General features: G+C 37.8%; 1 protein-coding gene across 4 annotated transcripts in view; it reads left to right on the top strand.

The window, feature by feature from the left end:
- The window catches only part of ZNF277 (zinc finger protein 277), a 104,890-nt gene that overhangs the window by 6,717 nt on the left and 82,793 nt on the right, over positions 1-15,380 (top strand). For 2 of the 4 annotated variants that reach the window (XM_032304746.1, XM_032304748.1), the window contains exon 2: positions 7,466-7,505. The exons of the other annotated variants lie outside the window; for them this stretch is intronic. In XM_032304746.1, coding sequence (XP_032160637.1) covers positions 7,466-7,505 — 40 coding nt within the window. The remainder of the gene's footprint in view (positions 1-7,465; positions 7,506-15,380) is intronic. 4 annotated transcript variants of the gene reach the window in all.

Below are 15,380 nucleotides of genomic sequence, written 5' to 3'. Positions count from 1 at the left end.
AACAGACTTTCCTTGAACATAAATACATCCCAAAGCTTATGTTACTCTAGAAAGGCAGTATAGTATAGGAAAAAGAGTGTGTGTGTACATTTTGAGGTCAGGCCAATGTAAGATTAGGTGCTGGTTACTTACCCCCCATAGGCACATTAATCAACCTCTGAACCTCCACTTCTCATCTTTAAAATGGATAGTAATTAAATCTGTCTTGCCGAAATGTTGATTGGTGACTGAGATGGGCTGGTCCTCAATAAATGGTGACTTATTTGAGATACAGGTATGAACTCATCTTTAGCATGTGTGCCAGAGGTGATACAGGTAATAATTTTGAGTACTACAACTCTAATGGGTCTTTCCATTTGATAATGAGGCTCCTGTTGAGGGATTACTTGGAGTAGCAGACACGGAATTTACATACACTTCTCATTGTGTCAACAAAGACTTACATTCATGCAAAAGCACAGTGCCATCCTCCACAACACATACACTTCCCATCTGGAAAAATTGAAGAAAATGTTGACCAAATTTGTGTAATAAAAATTATACTTTCTTCTAAACATAAATCTATGAGTAAATAGAAACAAAGCAGGATACTACCATCTCCAGTGATTGACTCTTTACATGTTTCTGTTAGTTGTTCTTGGAGAACTTTGATACAGAATTAGGGTTCAGTTTTGCTATGATTTATTTAATAAACTCACCAAGACTCTGAATGGATTGGCCTTTCACTGACAGCATCTTAAAAAATTGCCATCTCTCACTGAAACAAGTGTGTTCTAAATGACCTCATTGACCCAGATGTCTGCAGAGCCGTTTTTTCCAAAAGTGGCATTGGATTTAACTGATAAGTCTTCTGTCTCTATTTTCATCTCAGCCAATACTCTGTGACTAGTGTCATTTATTTGCAAGATAGGCAACTGGGGTTAGGTGCTATCTTTGGCTCTAGGGACCAAGTAAAGTTTCTAGAAATAAACAGGCTTAAACCTTTGGTTCATTTGGGGAGGGGGGTGTCAACAATTGAGAAGTGGTAGAATATTTTAAGTGATATAAGTCAATATGGTATACATTGAGTAGAACTGTATGGAAAGAAAAAATGTATTCAAAGTCGGACTCTGATCATGAATTTGCTGCTTTGTAGCATTGTGAACTTGGGAAAAATTATTTAACCTCTGAATCTCCATTCCATCATGAAAATGCTGCAGTTAATTACATATCTTTTGTGGGGGTTGAGTGAAGCAGTGAATATAGGGATGAATGATGCTGCTGATGAAGATCTATCACTAGAAGCTGTGACAGCTCTTTGGAATGGAAAAAATGGATTCAAAAGTAGCTGTCAGTTACAGGCTGTGTGAGCTCAAGCAAGTTGTTTGACCTCATTGTTATTATGAGTACTACTATTAGAAAAGTCTGGATATAACTTAACTCATTACAAACTAACCAACATTAGAGTTTGAGTCAAGACATACTCTTGGTTTTATAATATGTAAACCCTTTAGGGGCAGAGACTGTCACATATCCCTTGGGATCACTTCATCTTCTACAGTGCCATGCTGTGATGTCATTTGGTGTTGGTTGAATGGTGACTATGGATTGGCTCCATCCTGGGTCCTATATGAGGCAAAATGAAGAACCCCTGACTTTATCTCTGGGGATATGTTCCTATATCCCATAACCCATGGGAAATATCCATGTGATTGGTGGGGCTTTGCAATCATACTTCATCAGAGCTAATTGGAGAGTCCTTTCTGTTTCCATATCACAGTGTGGGAAGAAGTGGATACATCTGAATCTGCAATTTGTATCCATTTACTAAGGAGCTGAAAGCTTTTAAATGTTTTTCTTTTTAAAAGAAAGGAAGTGCATGTTCCAGTTCCTGGTTTCTCCAACACTCATCTCATTTCATGCTTTTTCTTAACTGAAAGATGTATCCTCCCACAAGTAATTACAGAGGCCCTGCCTTATAATAAAATAAATAAATAAAAATTTAGTGTTTTTATCCAAAAACTTAGAGATTTGTTTTTTAAGAGAAGGATTTCAGAATGGTAATTGTGGTTATTTAACACAATTTTCTGTTATGTAACAAGCTGCTATTCACCAGTAATAGCCAATTAGAAAAGAAAATATCTTGTACTACTAATTGTAATTATCATTATAAAGCAATTAATAGCAGGAACAGTTGTTGAATAGTAACGTAACAGCAATTAAACTATCTTTGTTAAAGCACCGTACACCTAATTTCTACAACTGGAGGAGAGGAAGGGTAGGAAAAGAAAGTGAAAAAAAGTTTGGAAGCTTTATAAATATGCACCCACATAAAGAAAAGTACTGCTAATAACCTACTAGGACTCTGAGGTTTATTTCTAGCAGCGTTGATCATAGCTCGTACTGCTTCATAGAAAGCTCACTGGACAAGGCGCCAGAGACCTGAGTTTTAATCCTACTAATGCTTCTAACTGACTCTGATTTTAGAGAAGTTTTTTGCCTTCATGGTTAAGATCTCCTGGTTTGTAAATGAGGTGATTCATTTACATTAGCATCCTTTCAACTGCGTCTTTCAAATATCAAATAAAGAGAAGGTAGTTTTATAGCTAGGGAGCCCAGTTATGTCTGTCCTAGAGTCTGTGTACAAAGAAAACAAGTGTATCTGGGTATTCCCTTAAGAATTCATTGCACATGTGAGTGTGTAGGTGTATTGACCAGGTATCAAGGTAGAAAATTCGTGGAGAACCACTGCAATAGGTAACTTCTAGGGTCTGTCATTCCATGAGACTATGGCTAAATCAGTAGGACACATCCCATCTCATTCTATCCCCTCACCTTTCCATTTTTTAAATAAACAGTGTGAATCTGAAAGTTGTTAATTGAACTGAAACTTAGTTCTGAAATATTTATTAAGCAATGCAGCATGCAAGCTTTTGCATTTTAAATGCTATTAGAATACAAAGGTAAGGACAAGATAGGTCTTGCCATCAGGATCTTACAGCCTAATAGGGAAGATATAAGAAGTATCTAAATAACTATTACAAGGTAGAAAATGTTAAGGACCATCAGAGTGATCAAGACAGAGTTGAATAAGAAAGAGATTAAGATCAGCTGGTGGTGCTTTGCCTTGAAGTTGAATAAGATTTGGACATGGAGAAATAAGGAAAAGCATTTATTACGTGGCTGGGCAAAGGGAGGGAACAATAGAAAAACTAAGGGTATATTTGGGAGATAGCAAGTCAATTCATTTTGCTTGGAGAAAATAGTAAGTAAATGAGAACAGTGAAAAGTTTGAAAAGGTGAGTTGAGACTAGATCATTTACTCTTAAATGTTAGCCCACAGCTCTGCAGATGAAGAATGGGAATGACAAGATCAAAGTTTAATCAGGTAACAATGTATTGAAGAGCAAACAATGAGTCAGGAAGCGTGGGTATTTGCCAAAGCAAGAGATAATGAAGACCCACACTAGAATTTACTAATATGCCTTTGCTAATGAAGTCAGGTGTTTGCTCAGTGCTGTAAAGAAATTTCTGAGATTAGAAAAATAATGCTGGGACACAGCAGGTGGCATATGAAGATTCTCCCTTTGAGAGGTTGAATGTCTGCTTAGGCCCCATCCCAAGGAAGGTCCAGAAACAGAGAATGCCGCAAAGATGATAAAACAGACATCAATTACATATAAACAGGTATAGAACTGCTCAATTCCAAATAAAAGGAAAGACAGGAATTTTTAGCCAAGGAGCAGGTTGGGGTCAGGGGGGTAGAAAATTACTAATTAGAAATCTGGCTAAACAGACTTGACGAGATTCTTGCTAAAGGCAGGTAGGCCAGGGTGAGATACTAGATAATGAGATATCACCTGGAGGATAGTAGAGGATGAGGAACCTCATCAGATACGGAGGATGGGAGAGTCTTTCTGAACTGATGTAGCAGGATTCTTGCAAAAGTTAGGCTGGCGAGGCCTAATCAAGAAAAGAATTGAGAGGAGCCTTCAGGAAACCAAAGTCTAGTCAAGGAGAGAATGTATTTCAGTAGTAGGAACACCATCACAAATAAACTGGGCTTTAGGGACAGGTCTCAAGCCATTAAAAGACCTAAGAGAAACGAGTTAAGAGGTTTATTCTGGGTGAGGCTTCATCAGATCACAGCTTACAGAATCAGTGCAGTGGGTTGAGCACTCAGTTACTGGAAAAGGTATACAAGCTGAGGCTCTCTTCCCAGCTATCAGTCACATGCCCAATGACTAGCATCCTGGACCCAGATGGAGATGAGGTCAAGACTGGGGTTGGTGTAGAGCCTCTGGCTTGAGATGGTCCCCTGCTGGGGCAGAGTCAAATTGCTGGTGGGTTTAGGGACCCCTACCATGCTGATTGGCAGTATTGGGAGAGGCCTAGCTCCAGACAACTCATTACAGTTGCCCATATGGCCACTGAACTCCTAACCCTGGGCTCATTAATCCTGAATAATCAGCCAGTTGTAATATAATTCTCAAGTATAAGGTAATAATACCCTTTCTTTCTCATGACCCTTAGACTACATGGAATTTGATGCCTCAGAGAAAGATTACTGTTCTTGATCTTTTTCCTTGTGAAACATTTTAGAGTTTATTGATAGAACTGATTATGATGTTAATAACCCCCCCATTAATGTGATATTTTTAGATACCATTAGTTATAGTTGTTTCTGTAAATAGCACAATCCTGTTTTCCTTTTATTACATGAAATTCCAAGTATATCCAACATATGAATTTACACATTCTTAAAGCCTAAATTAATTTGACTTTTATGTAATTGATTAAAAAAATCTTTTTTTTCTGTCATGCTTTTGAGAGATACTCGTAGAAAATTGTGTTCTCATTGTTTTTGTCTGCCCATGTGATCGAAGTAGGTAGGGCTAATGTAGCATGCCATTTATGTTTTTAGGGGACAATATTTCAGGACTTCATAGAATCACAAGACAAAAGTATTACAATAGCTTTTTACACACGCAAAGAATTTTATGATCAAATAATTTACAGTTACTGACTTAAACTGATAGCTTCCTTGCTTTAGGACTTTAGTGTGCTAATTTTTGTGAAGAGGTGATAAATATTATACTGCAGTTTTCCAAATATTTGACCACACTATCTTTTTCTCAACTGGCACACATTAACATTTCATGGGATGCTAGTGTTCCATGGAATTTGATTTGGGAAATGCTAGTCTGGGTCATTTTCCTCTTAAGCAGATCATGTTTATTAGGAGCTTAGACATCCCAAAGAGTTCATCTGTAAACATGTTCAAGAAGAGATCATTCACCTTGTGTCTGTAGGAATAACCATTGTCACTCATTTTTATGGCTTTCCTATTTTACTTCAAGTCCTAAGTGGGGGGGAAATAAACAGAGTAGTAGGCACAGGGTAGAGACAAAAAGCATAACTATTTGTTCTGCTTCAGGGAGATGTAGCATCCTCTAAGGAGCATTCCCCCCATTATATTCAGAATGCCAGAGTTCTTTGGAAAATGTCCATGCTAGTAATGAAATAAATAAATAAAACCCAGCCCTTGAGCATAATAGGAGAACTCTTTAAATCAGTATCTTTTGTTTCTTTTAGTATCCCTTTCTTAGAACATTTGAAGTAAGATCTGAATATTGAACAATGGAAAAGGAAGGTGTTCCTAAGTAACGGGTTTCTGACCTACTGTTCCGAGGTACTCAAGCTTGTGCTTCTTATTAAGTCAGGTAACCATAGCTATTTAATACATTATTTAAGGTTATAAAAATTTAATTCACGTTCCTCTATCAACTTTCATTGACTTGAAGAATGTAGGTTGGTTGCAATTTTTTTTTAATTGCATGTGTGTAGCATCATTGTCAGAAATGTCAAAGTTTCTGAATTACTGTTTATTAATGAAATGATGAATCCAAGTAGCTCTTTGATGTAAAATCCACAACTCGTGTGATGTAGAAGAATTTTTTAGTGAAAGGTTTCTTAAAACAGCTTAGAAATGATTCATTGGACCATTGTTATTCACTTCTAGTTAGCAGTATTCAGAGCCAACTGGCAAATCTCCATTTCTTCAGGAGTCTCACTTAAAATGTTATTTCAGAATAAACCGATTTAGGCAAGCAGTGTATAAGTGAAAGAACTGAATTGTTCTCTTTATATTGCCACTGTTTTCTAAAGTTTCATGTTTGTTGATATCCCTTGTGATAATACATTAATCAGATTCTGAACTCATCTTCTATATGGGTAGTTATCAAAAGTTATTGTCATATTAGTACTGTTAGCTGATCTTTGGACCCTGCTCCAAAAGTCACACATACTTGTAGAACCTCAAACACATTTTCATATACTTATGAGCAACATTTTTTTAAGTTATATCCTGCATAGGTTACACTTTATAAATATCATAACCCTCGTTATAAATGTAAGCCTCCTCCCTTTCTCTCTCTGTTATACTCATATTTAAAATCTCTTTTTTACTTTTTTTTTTTTTTTTTTTAAAGATTTTACTTATTTATTTGACAGAGAGAAATCACAAGTAGATGGAGAGGCAGGCAGAGAGAGAGAGAGGGAAGCAGGCTCCCTGCCGAGCAGAGAGCCCGATGCGGGACCCGATCCCAGAACCCTGAGATCATGACCTGAGCCGAAGGCAGCGGCTTAAACCACTGAGCCACCCAGGCGCCCTAAAATCTCTTTTTTAATTTTTAAAAAGATTTTATAGATTTATTTGACAGACAGACGTCACAAGTAGGCAGAGAGACAGGCAGAGAGAACGGGAAAAGCAGGCTCCCTGCGGAGAAGAGAGCCTGATGCTGGGCTCTATCCCAGGACCCTGGAATCATGACCTGAACTGAAGGCAGAGGCTTTAACCCACTGAGCCACCCAGGCACCCCTCATATTTAAAATCTTAAATGTCACTTTTTATGTGAAGCCATTCTTGAACCATAGATTGAATTAGCTACACACTTCTTTTAACCTTAATCATATAGTTATCTAGGAGACTCCCATTACCTGCTGTAGAGAGAAATTTTAATTCTAATAGTTCAGCTGATATATACTATATGAGTTTCCAAAGGCCACCTATAACAAATTACCACAGACTGATGGCTTAGAACCACAGAAGTTTATTCCGTCACCTTTCTGAAGGCCCAAAGGCTGAAGTCAAGATGTCAGCAGGGCCACATTCCCTCTGAAGCATCTAAAGGAGAATCTGGTAGCATCAGTCATTTCTTGGCTTTTAGCAGCATAACGCCAGTTTCTGCTTCTGTCTTCATATAGCCTTCCTCCCTATGTCTTTTTTTCTTCTCCTTTTCTGTCTCTTAAAAAGGCTTCAGTCATTGCATTTAGAGCCTACCCTAGTCCAGGATGAGCTCATCTCAAGATATTTACCTTAATTATATCTGCGGAGACCCTTCTTCCACATAGGGGCACATCTAAGGTTCCAGGTGAGTCACCATTCAGTCCACTATACATACTGAAGATACTCCCTCTTTTCCAGATTGCCTTCTTCCTGACCTAGCCAAGGAGTGTGTGCATAGGTGAGTGCCTTTTTTCATATAAGTTGGGGAGGGGAGGGATGTCCTCCCCACCTCTCTTTTTAAAGCACTCTAGACAGCACATAGTACCTTTTGTTTGACTTCATGGACATTGGGACTTATCCATTGACCTCATTCTTGTGAATATTAAACTCTTTATAGAAAGTCATCACCAAGGATTTGGAAAGAGCTTATTAAAAATGCTGGGGCTTTTTTTTTTTTTTTTACTTCTCTTTTATTATTTTAGGTACTCAGACTGTACATAGTACCTGCTAAGTCCTTTTGTTTATTGACTGATAGCTATTGTCCTTTATACTTACAGCCCCTGAAATTTGGTCTTTTCCTGAGATTGGAAGCATACTATAGTGAAAAGAACACTAAACTTACAGACAAGAATCCAGTTCATGTTTTAGTTGTACAACTTTAAATAAATTATACTCCCTGAACTTCTATTTTCTTATAAATATGATATAAATAATAATCTTTCTTATCTGGCAGTTTAATACTGAGGTGTTTAGGGGATGAGTTCATAAAATATAGAGGGTTATATAAATAAAGCAGAGGTATAATAATATCATGCTTGAAATGACCACCTTTGGATTTACTGACTAGTGCCTTTCTACCCTGACTATCCCTTCTATCCTGAGTATGACTGGGCTCTTCCTCCTTTTAACTGTCAGTCACGTATCAGTTAATCTAAATATTTGTGAGTATTTGAGCTGGAAGTGACACTGGGATAAGTCACTTTTGAAAATAGTTTAAAAAGGCAACATAGGGGAGACCTGGGTGGCTCAGTTGGTTAAGCGGCTGCCTTTGGCTCAGGTCATGATCCCAGCATCCTGGGATCGAGTCCCACATCGGGCTCCTTGCTTGGCAGGGAGCCTGCTTCTCCCTCTAGCCTGCCTCTAGCCTGCCACTCTGCCTGTGCTTGCGCTCTGTATCTCTCTCTCTCTCTCTCTAACAAATAAATAAAAATCTTTAAAAAAAAAAAAAAAAGACAACATAGTTTCTGTCTTGCTTGAAGTCTAAATGGAGAAGAAACACATATACCAGTGACGAGGTTAAGCTCCCATCAGTGGATAGTGGAATGGACAGAGAAAAAATTTGCTTGAAAGGGATAATCATTGTTGCCTTCATGGAAGAAGTGAGAGAGACAAGAGGATTAGGACAGACTCCAGCAAGCATGTAGATAGATAGAGTACCTGCACCTCAGGCGGAGGGGGTGAAAGCCAGGTGTCATCCAGGCACATTTCAGAAACTGCTTAAAGCTTCAGAATAAAGAGAGCAGTAGTGGGAGATAAAATGGAATACAAGACTACATCTGATAACCATCTTAGAAGAACCAAGAGGCTGTCTAGTGCTCAGGCCTGTATTTATAAGGATGTGGATATTTCACAATTTGGATCTTTGTTTTCCTTCAGGCCAAATGGTCTCCAGAAGCATTTAGGAGAATCTCCCTAATTAAAAACAAGAACACACACAGACAATTTGCCTTACAGATCAAAAAGACACTTTTGATTTTCTTAGGCTCTGGGTATTATTGAGCATTTGTTGAGTAGTAATTATGTGCTAAGTTCTGAAGGCACAAAAAAAGAATAAGACAAAGTTCCTGCCCCGAAGGAGACACTTGTCTAGTAGAGGATAATAATGCAGAAGTGTAGTAAAAGAATCTGAAGCAAAGAGGTAACTGTCACATGTGCTTCTAACCTATCAGGGAGGTTTGGGTAGGCTTCTCCAGGAGTGATGATACATAGGCCAAGGTCTTTGCCAGGTGAGGTAGGCCTTTTTGATAGATGAAGCTGCTTGAGGAAAGGCTTGAAGATGCCCTATAAGTATGTATTATCCTAACCTAAAATGATGTGGTAGAGACAAAGCTGAACAGGGCGCAAGGGCTGTATTAAAAAGGAGTTTGTGGATCTAGCAAAAGAACTTGCATTACCTCCTACATGATGGGGAATGTTTTAGGTGAGTGAGTAACATGAATCACATTGACCGACTAAGAACAACCTCATGGCGGTCCTAATATGAAGATGCACATACAGAGGCAAGACCAGTAGTTCAGAGGCTCTTGTTAATGGAGTATGTTCCCTAAGCAGTTCAAACCAGATGTTAAGGTAAATAAGTCTTCCTAAAATGTATAACGTATCATGTCACCTTCCAGCTCAAAAGCCAGCTATGATTTGTCCATGCCTATGGGAAAAGCACAAAGTGAAAGTATATCCTCATTCAAGACTCCTCATTGCTTGTCACCACTAATTTAATCTGTACCACAGGTAGCTGAGAGTTTTCTTTTTCTCTGTTACAGGTAGCCCCTCCTCAGAGGGGAGATCAGAATTAGGAGAATAATCTAGGAGGCCAGATGGAGAAGTTAAGCCTATCCATTGAGTGCTCACAAGGCTTTTGTCATGTGGGAATTTGAACTTTTAAATTTTACTTTCTAGATGAAAGTAATTTTTTTAAGTTATGTTTTTCTTAATTATTTCTAAGAAGTCTTTTTTTTTTTTTTTTTTCTAAGAAAAGTTGCTGTCTTGGGACGCCTGGGTGGCTCAGTTGGTTAAGCAGCTGCCTTCAGCTCAGGTCATGATCCCAGCGTCCTGGGATCGAGTCCCACATCGGGCTCCTTGCTTGGCAGGGAGCCTTCTTCTCCCTCTGCCTCTGCCTGCCACTCTGTCTGCCTGTGCTCGCTCTCGCTCCTCTCTCTCTGACAAATAAATAAATAAAATCTTTAAAAAAAAAAAAAAAGAAAGAAAGAAAGTTGCTGTCTTTTCCATAATTAACAATGGCCATATACCCCTGCAACTCTATATTTTTTTGATCCATGGCAGATCTTACCATAATTAAGCTTCAGATTTTGTACAAATCTGATAAGAATTTTCAAACAAGACTGCACATTATTTGGGAGGAGTGATTGTGTATATTTAAAATTGTGTGTGTATGTGTAACAAAAATTTTAATTTGTTGTAAACATTTTTAAATGTTGATGTGTTAATTGGAGTGAAGTTTGGCCTGATTAACCAGAACGGTGAAATGCTGGTTTGTTGTTATATTTTTTTCTCTTAATGAAAACTTAGATATAGATCTACTGCAGATTCTTCATCTGATCTAACTCCATTGACATAAGTCCAGGTCATCCTCATCTAGTATCCAGAGGTATTGAATTTTGCAGTAGGGTACTTATTTTTAATGATAAACTGCAAGTTTTTTTGTGAGTAGCTCAGTTACCTCTGAAGTCTCTGATGAATACCATCTGGTTCTAATAACAGATCACAGTTTTTTAGGTTGTTCCTTTCATCTCCCCATTCTCCTATTTTTTTCCCCTATTTTGATGATTTATTATAACATTACTTCCTTGCCTATGAATGTTTTTACTGTTTTTTCTTTAAATTTTCTTTAACATGCATGACATCTCAATTTTTCCTGAAAGTAAGGAAACATACCATCATGGCACTATTTTGTATCATGTATTGGAATCAGGACAACCATAGATCATTCCTCATTCAAAGAATCTTTCATTTGATCAGTATACAGCTTATTTTAGATATTCCTCCCTAAAAGCAAGTATATTTGCTTGAAATAGGTATTTTGGAGGGGGAAAATCTTGTCTATTATAATGGTAGTTTCCACTTCATTAGGAAAGAAAATTGGTATCAATTTAAAGTATTCCACAGTTTTCTCCTCTTAGCTCCCTTGATGAAAATAACAGCAGTATCCAGGGACTGCCACCCACCCCCTTCCAGAAAGGATCCTGCCCCTCTTAACTACAGTGATTTCAAAGCCTTTGCCCTATAAAGGTCATATATTAAAAACTTTTTAGTGATTTAGTGAATAATGAGGTTTGGGGAATTAAGGTGCCATTGTGAGTCAATACAATTGGGATTCAAGTCTCAAGTGGAAGACAGACAACATGAATTGCAAGAAAAAGGAACAGGGTTTCAACTACACAAAAGAAACCTTGTGAAATCGAATAAAGTGTGTGCATTTGGAGATTAGAACAAAGTAGTCTGAAAGAGTTTGTGGATTAACACTTAATTCATATAGGACAATGCTCTGAATTTGTAAGTGTAACTCTTCCTGTTTTGAGTTGATTTTCCTACTTGAAGTTAACTTGGAAGCCAGACTGTAAATAAAGTACTGAGAATTGAGGCCACTTCTCTGAGATTACTGGTAGTGCAAGTATCTGTGTGTGCACAAATGGTAGCACACTAGTAGTGTTTGATGACAATCTATACATTATAGTTGAAGCTGCTCTCTGGGATGATATTCCCTCAGGATCCCCTGAGTCCTGACTCTGAAGAGCAATTGTATATCAGTTGCAGTGTCCATGTCAAGAATCTAGTGATGCGGGGCTCCTGTGTGGCTCAGTGGGTCGGGCTTCTGCCTTCGGCTCAGGTCATGATCTCAGGGCCCTGGGATGGAGCCCCACATCAGGCTCTTGCTTGTTGGGGAGCCTGCTTCCCCCTCTCTTTCTGCCTGCCTCTCTGCCTACTTGTGATCTCTCTTTGTCAAATAAATAAATAGAAATCTAAAAAGAAACTTAAAAAGTAATCTAGTAATGCAGTTCTTAGTCTCATAAACCTTGCTATACTGGTTTTATTTGTAGTCACTGGGATACCTTATAATCTTCAGAGTGATGGCTGGTCATTCTAAAAGCGCAGAGGTATTGAATAATCCACTTCCATTATCTCTGCATATTTTGAGAAAGTTTATCATTTTGACCAGTCTAACCATAACTCTCATATTCTTTCTGCCTAAAGTATCTTTTTCCTGCCTTACAGCCTCTACTCATTCCTTAAGACTTAAAATTAGGGATCATCTTCACCTTTCCTGTGAAATGTTTTTGCTGACTCTGCCAATACCAAAATATAGCCCAGCATTTCCTCTTCTTAACTTTCATTTCCATTATTGGTTTCTTATGTCATCTCCCATATGGAGATTATGGCTGTGATACACTTTGCTCAATATATAGATATAGATAGATAGATAGATAGATAGAGATATATATGTTTTTAAGTGTTTATTTTAATTCTGGTTAACATACAGTGTAATACTAGTTTCAGGCGAACAGTGTACTGATTCAACACTTCCATACATCATTTGGTGCTCATAATGACAAGTACTTTCCTTAATCCCCTTCACCTATTCCATCCATCCCCCTACCCACCTCCCCTCTGGTAACCATCAGTTTGTTTTCTGTAAGTCTTTTAGTTTCTGTCTCTCTCTCTCTCTCTCTCTCCCCCTTTGTTCATTTATTTTGTTTCACTTGTCTTTCTCTGACTTATTTTGCTTAGCATTATACTCTATCCATATGATTGCAAATTGCAAGATTTCATTTTTTTATGGCTGAAAAATACTGCAGTGTGTGTGTGTGTGTGTGTGTGTGTGCACCACATCTTCTTTATCCATTCATCAGTCAATGGACACTTGGGCTGCTTCCATAGTTTAGCTATTGTAAATATTGCTGCGGTAAACGTAAGGATGCATGTATCCCTTTGAATTAGTGTTTTTGAATTCTTTGGGTAAGTATCCAGTAATGTGATTGCTGGCTCGTTGGATAGTTCTATTTTTAACTTTTTGAGGAAACTCCATACCGTTTTTCAGAGTGGCTGCACCAGTTTGCATTCCCACCAACAGTGTATGAGGGTTCCTTTTTCTTCTTGCCAATACCTGTTATTTCTTCTATTACTGATTTTGCTTTGCTCTTATATTTTATATTTGCATGCTTAGTAAGAGATGTCAGTGTTACTCCTGACTTGACACTTGACATTTGGATGGAATTAGACATCTGTCTGCTGTATGTCCAGGGCTGAAACGGAGGCACCCCTGTTCCATCTTCTTTTTTCTTGACTCTCGGCTAGTTGGAGGCTAATGTCCTTGAAGAGCCAATAACTACATCAGCTTCCCTCCATAGTCCTCCTCACGTCATATGCAAGTTGTATTTTCTAGAGCATTGTTTAATACTTGATTTCATTTTATCTCCTCAGCTACATTTAGGAGATGAACAATTTGCAAAGCCAAAAGCATAAGTCATACAACTAGTTTTTAGCAAGCAGTACTGTAATCTACTTACCTTAGTACATTAGCATCATACTACACCAAAAATTGTCCTGTGCTGTCATTTTAAATACCTCTGCTGTGAATGAATAGCATATGTAGTTAATATTTGTGTATGATATAAGGAAGTGGTCCAGCTCTGTCTATGGACAGCCAGTTTTTCTAGAACCATTTATTGAAAAGACCATCATTTCCCCAACTAAATTGTCTTGGCATCCTTGTGAAAAATCTAATGACCATAATGTGAGGGTTTATTTCTGTACTCTCAGTTCTGTTCCATTCATCTTTATTGATTTTTTTTCTCATGCCAGTAACACTCTGTCTTAATTACCATAGTTTTTTTTAGGAAGTTTTGAAATCAGTTATGTGTAAGACCCTCAACCTTGTTCTTTTCAAGATGTTCTTGATTTCCCTGCTGATTTTTCCAGCATCAGGGTACATCTTAAGAAAGATACACATCAGTAGTAACTCTTTATTTCAACATATAAATAATCTCTTGAAATTTTTTCTTAATGGGCTATTTATAGATAATATTCTTTGGTTATACTAGACCTCATTTTGGGGGGCTTTAATTTTTTTCTGTGTTAGAGATGGAGTCACTTAGATAACTTTCTAGGTTCCTGATAGACTTTAAAAATTTGGCTCAGTAATCTCTTCCTTATGTAGCTGAACATCTGAGTAAAGTATAGGTGAGAAAAGAAATTCTGTGGTGAGTCAGTATTAATGAAGCACACATGGTATACAATTGGCAGTAAGTTTCAGAATGAATAGCTAAAATGGTTGTGAATGCAATGATAAGTACCTTAAGTTTTGTTGACTCTGAAATCCTCTTTTACTATCACTCCTCCACATTTCATGTTAGAAATTAAGCACAATCTAATATTTTTAATTAGAACCCAAAAGGCAATTTTAGAAACATGTAAACTGTCAGAGTCTGTCTGTGCAAATAACATGTATTTCCTATTACAATGAATAAGGTATTAAACCTGATTGAAATGTATGGATTTTTATATTTCTGTTTCACCCATACTTTTTTTTTTTTTGGTCCCCCCTCTTTTTTTTTTTTTAATAAACATACAATGTATTATTAGCCCCAGGGGTACAGGTCTGTGAATCACCTGGTTTACACACTTCACAGCACTCACCATAACACATACGCTCCCCAATGTCCATAACCCCACCACCCTCTCCCGACCCCCCTCCCCCCAGCAACCCTCAGCTTGTTTTGTGAGATTAAGGGTCTCTTATGGTTTGTCTCCCTCCTGATCCCATCTTGTTTCATTTATTCATTTCCTACACACCAAACCCCCCATGTTGCATCTCCACTTCCTCATATCAGGGAGATCATATGATAGTTGTCTTTCTCTGATTGACTTATTTTGCTAAGCATAATACCCTCTAGTTCCATTCAGGTCATCGCAAATGGCAAGATTTCATTTCTTTTGATGGCTGCATAGTATTCCATTGTGTATATATATACCACATCTTCTTTATCCATTCATCTGTTGATGGACATCTAGGTCTTTCCATAGTTTGGTTGTTGTGGACATTGCTGCTATAAGCATTCAGGTGCACATTCCTCTTTGGATTACTACATTTGTCGGATCACTATGTTTGTGTTTTTAGGGTAAATACCCAGTAGTGTAATTGCTGGGTCATAGGGTAGCTCTATTTTCAACTTTTTGAGGAACCTCCATGCTGTTTTCCAGAGTGGTTGTACCAGCTTGCATTCCCACCAACAGTTAAGGAGGGTTCCTCTTGCTCCGCATCCTCACTAGCATCTGTCATTTCCTGACTTGTTAATTTTAGCCATTCTGACTGGTGTGA

Source organism: Mustela erminea, chromosome 11 (genome assembly GCF_009829155.1).
Source record: "Mustela erminea isolate mMusErm1 chromosome 11, mMusErm1.Pri, whole genome shotgun sequence".
NCBI classification, from domain to species: Eukaryota; Metazoa; Chordata; class Mammalia; order Carnivora; family Mustelidae; genus Mustela; species Mustela erminea.
Note: the sequence above shows the minus strand (reverse complement) of the source record. Positions and strands in the feature narration are given on the sequence as shown.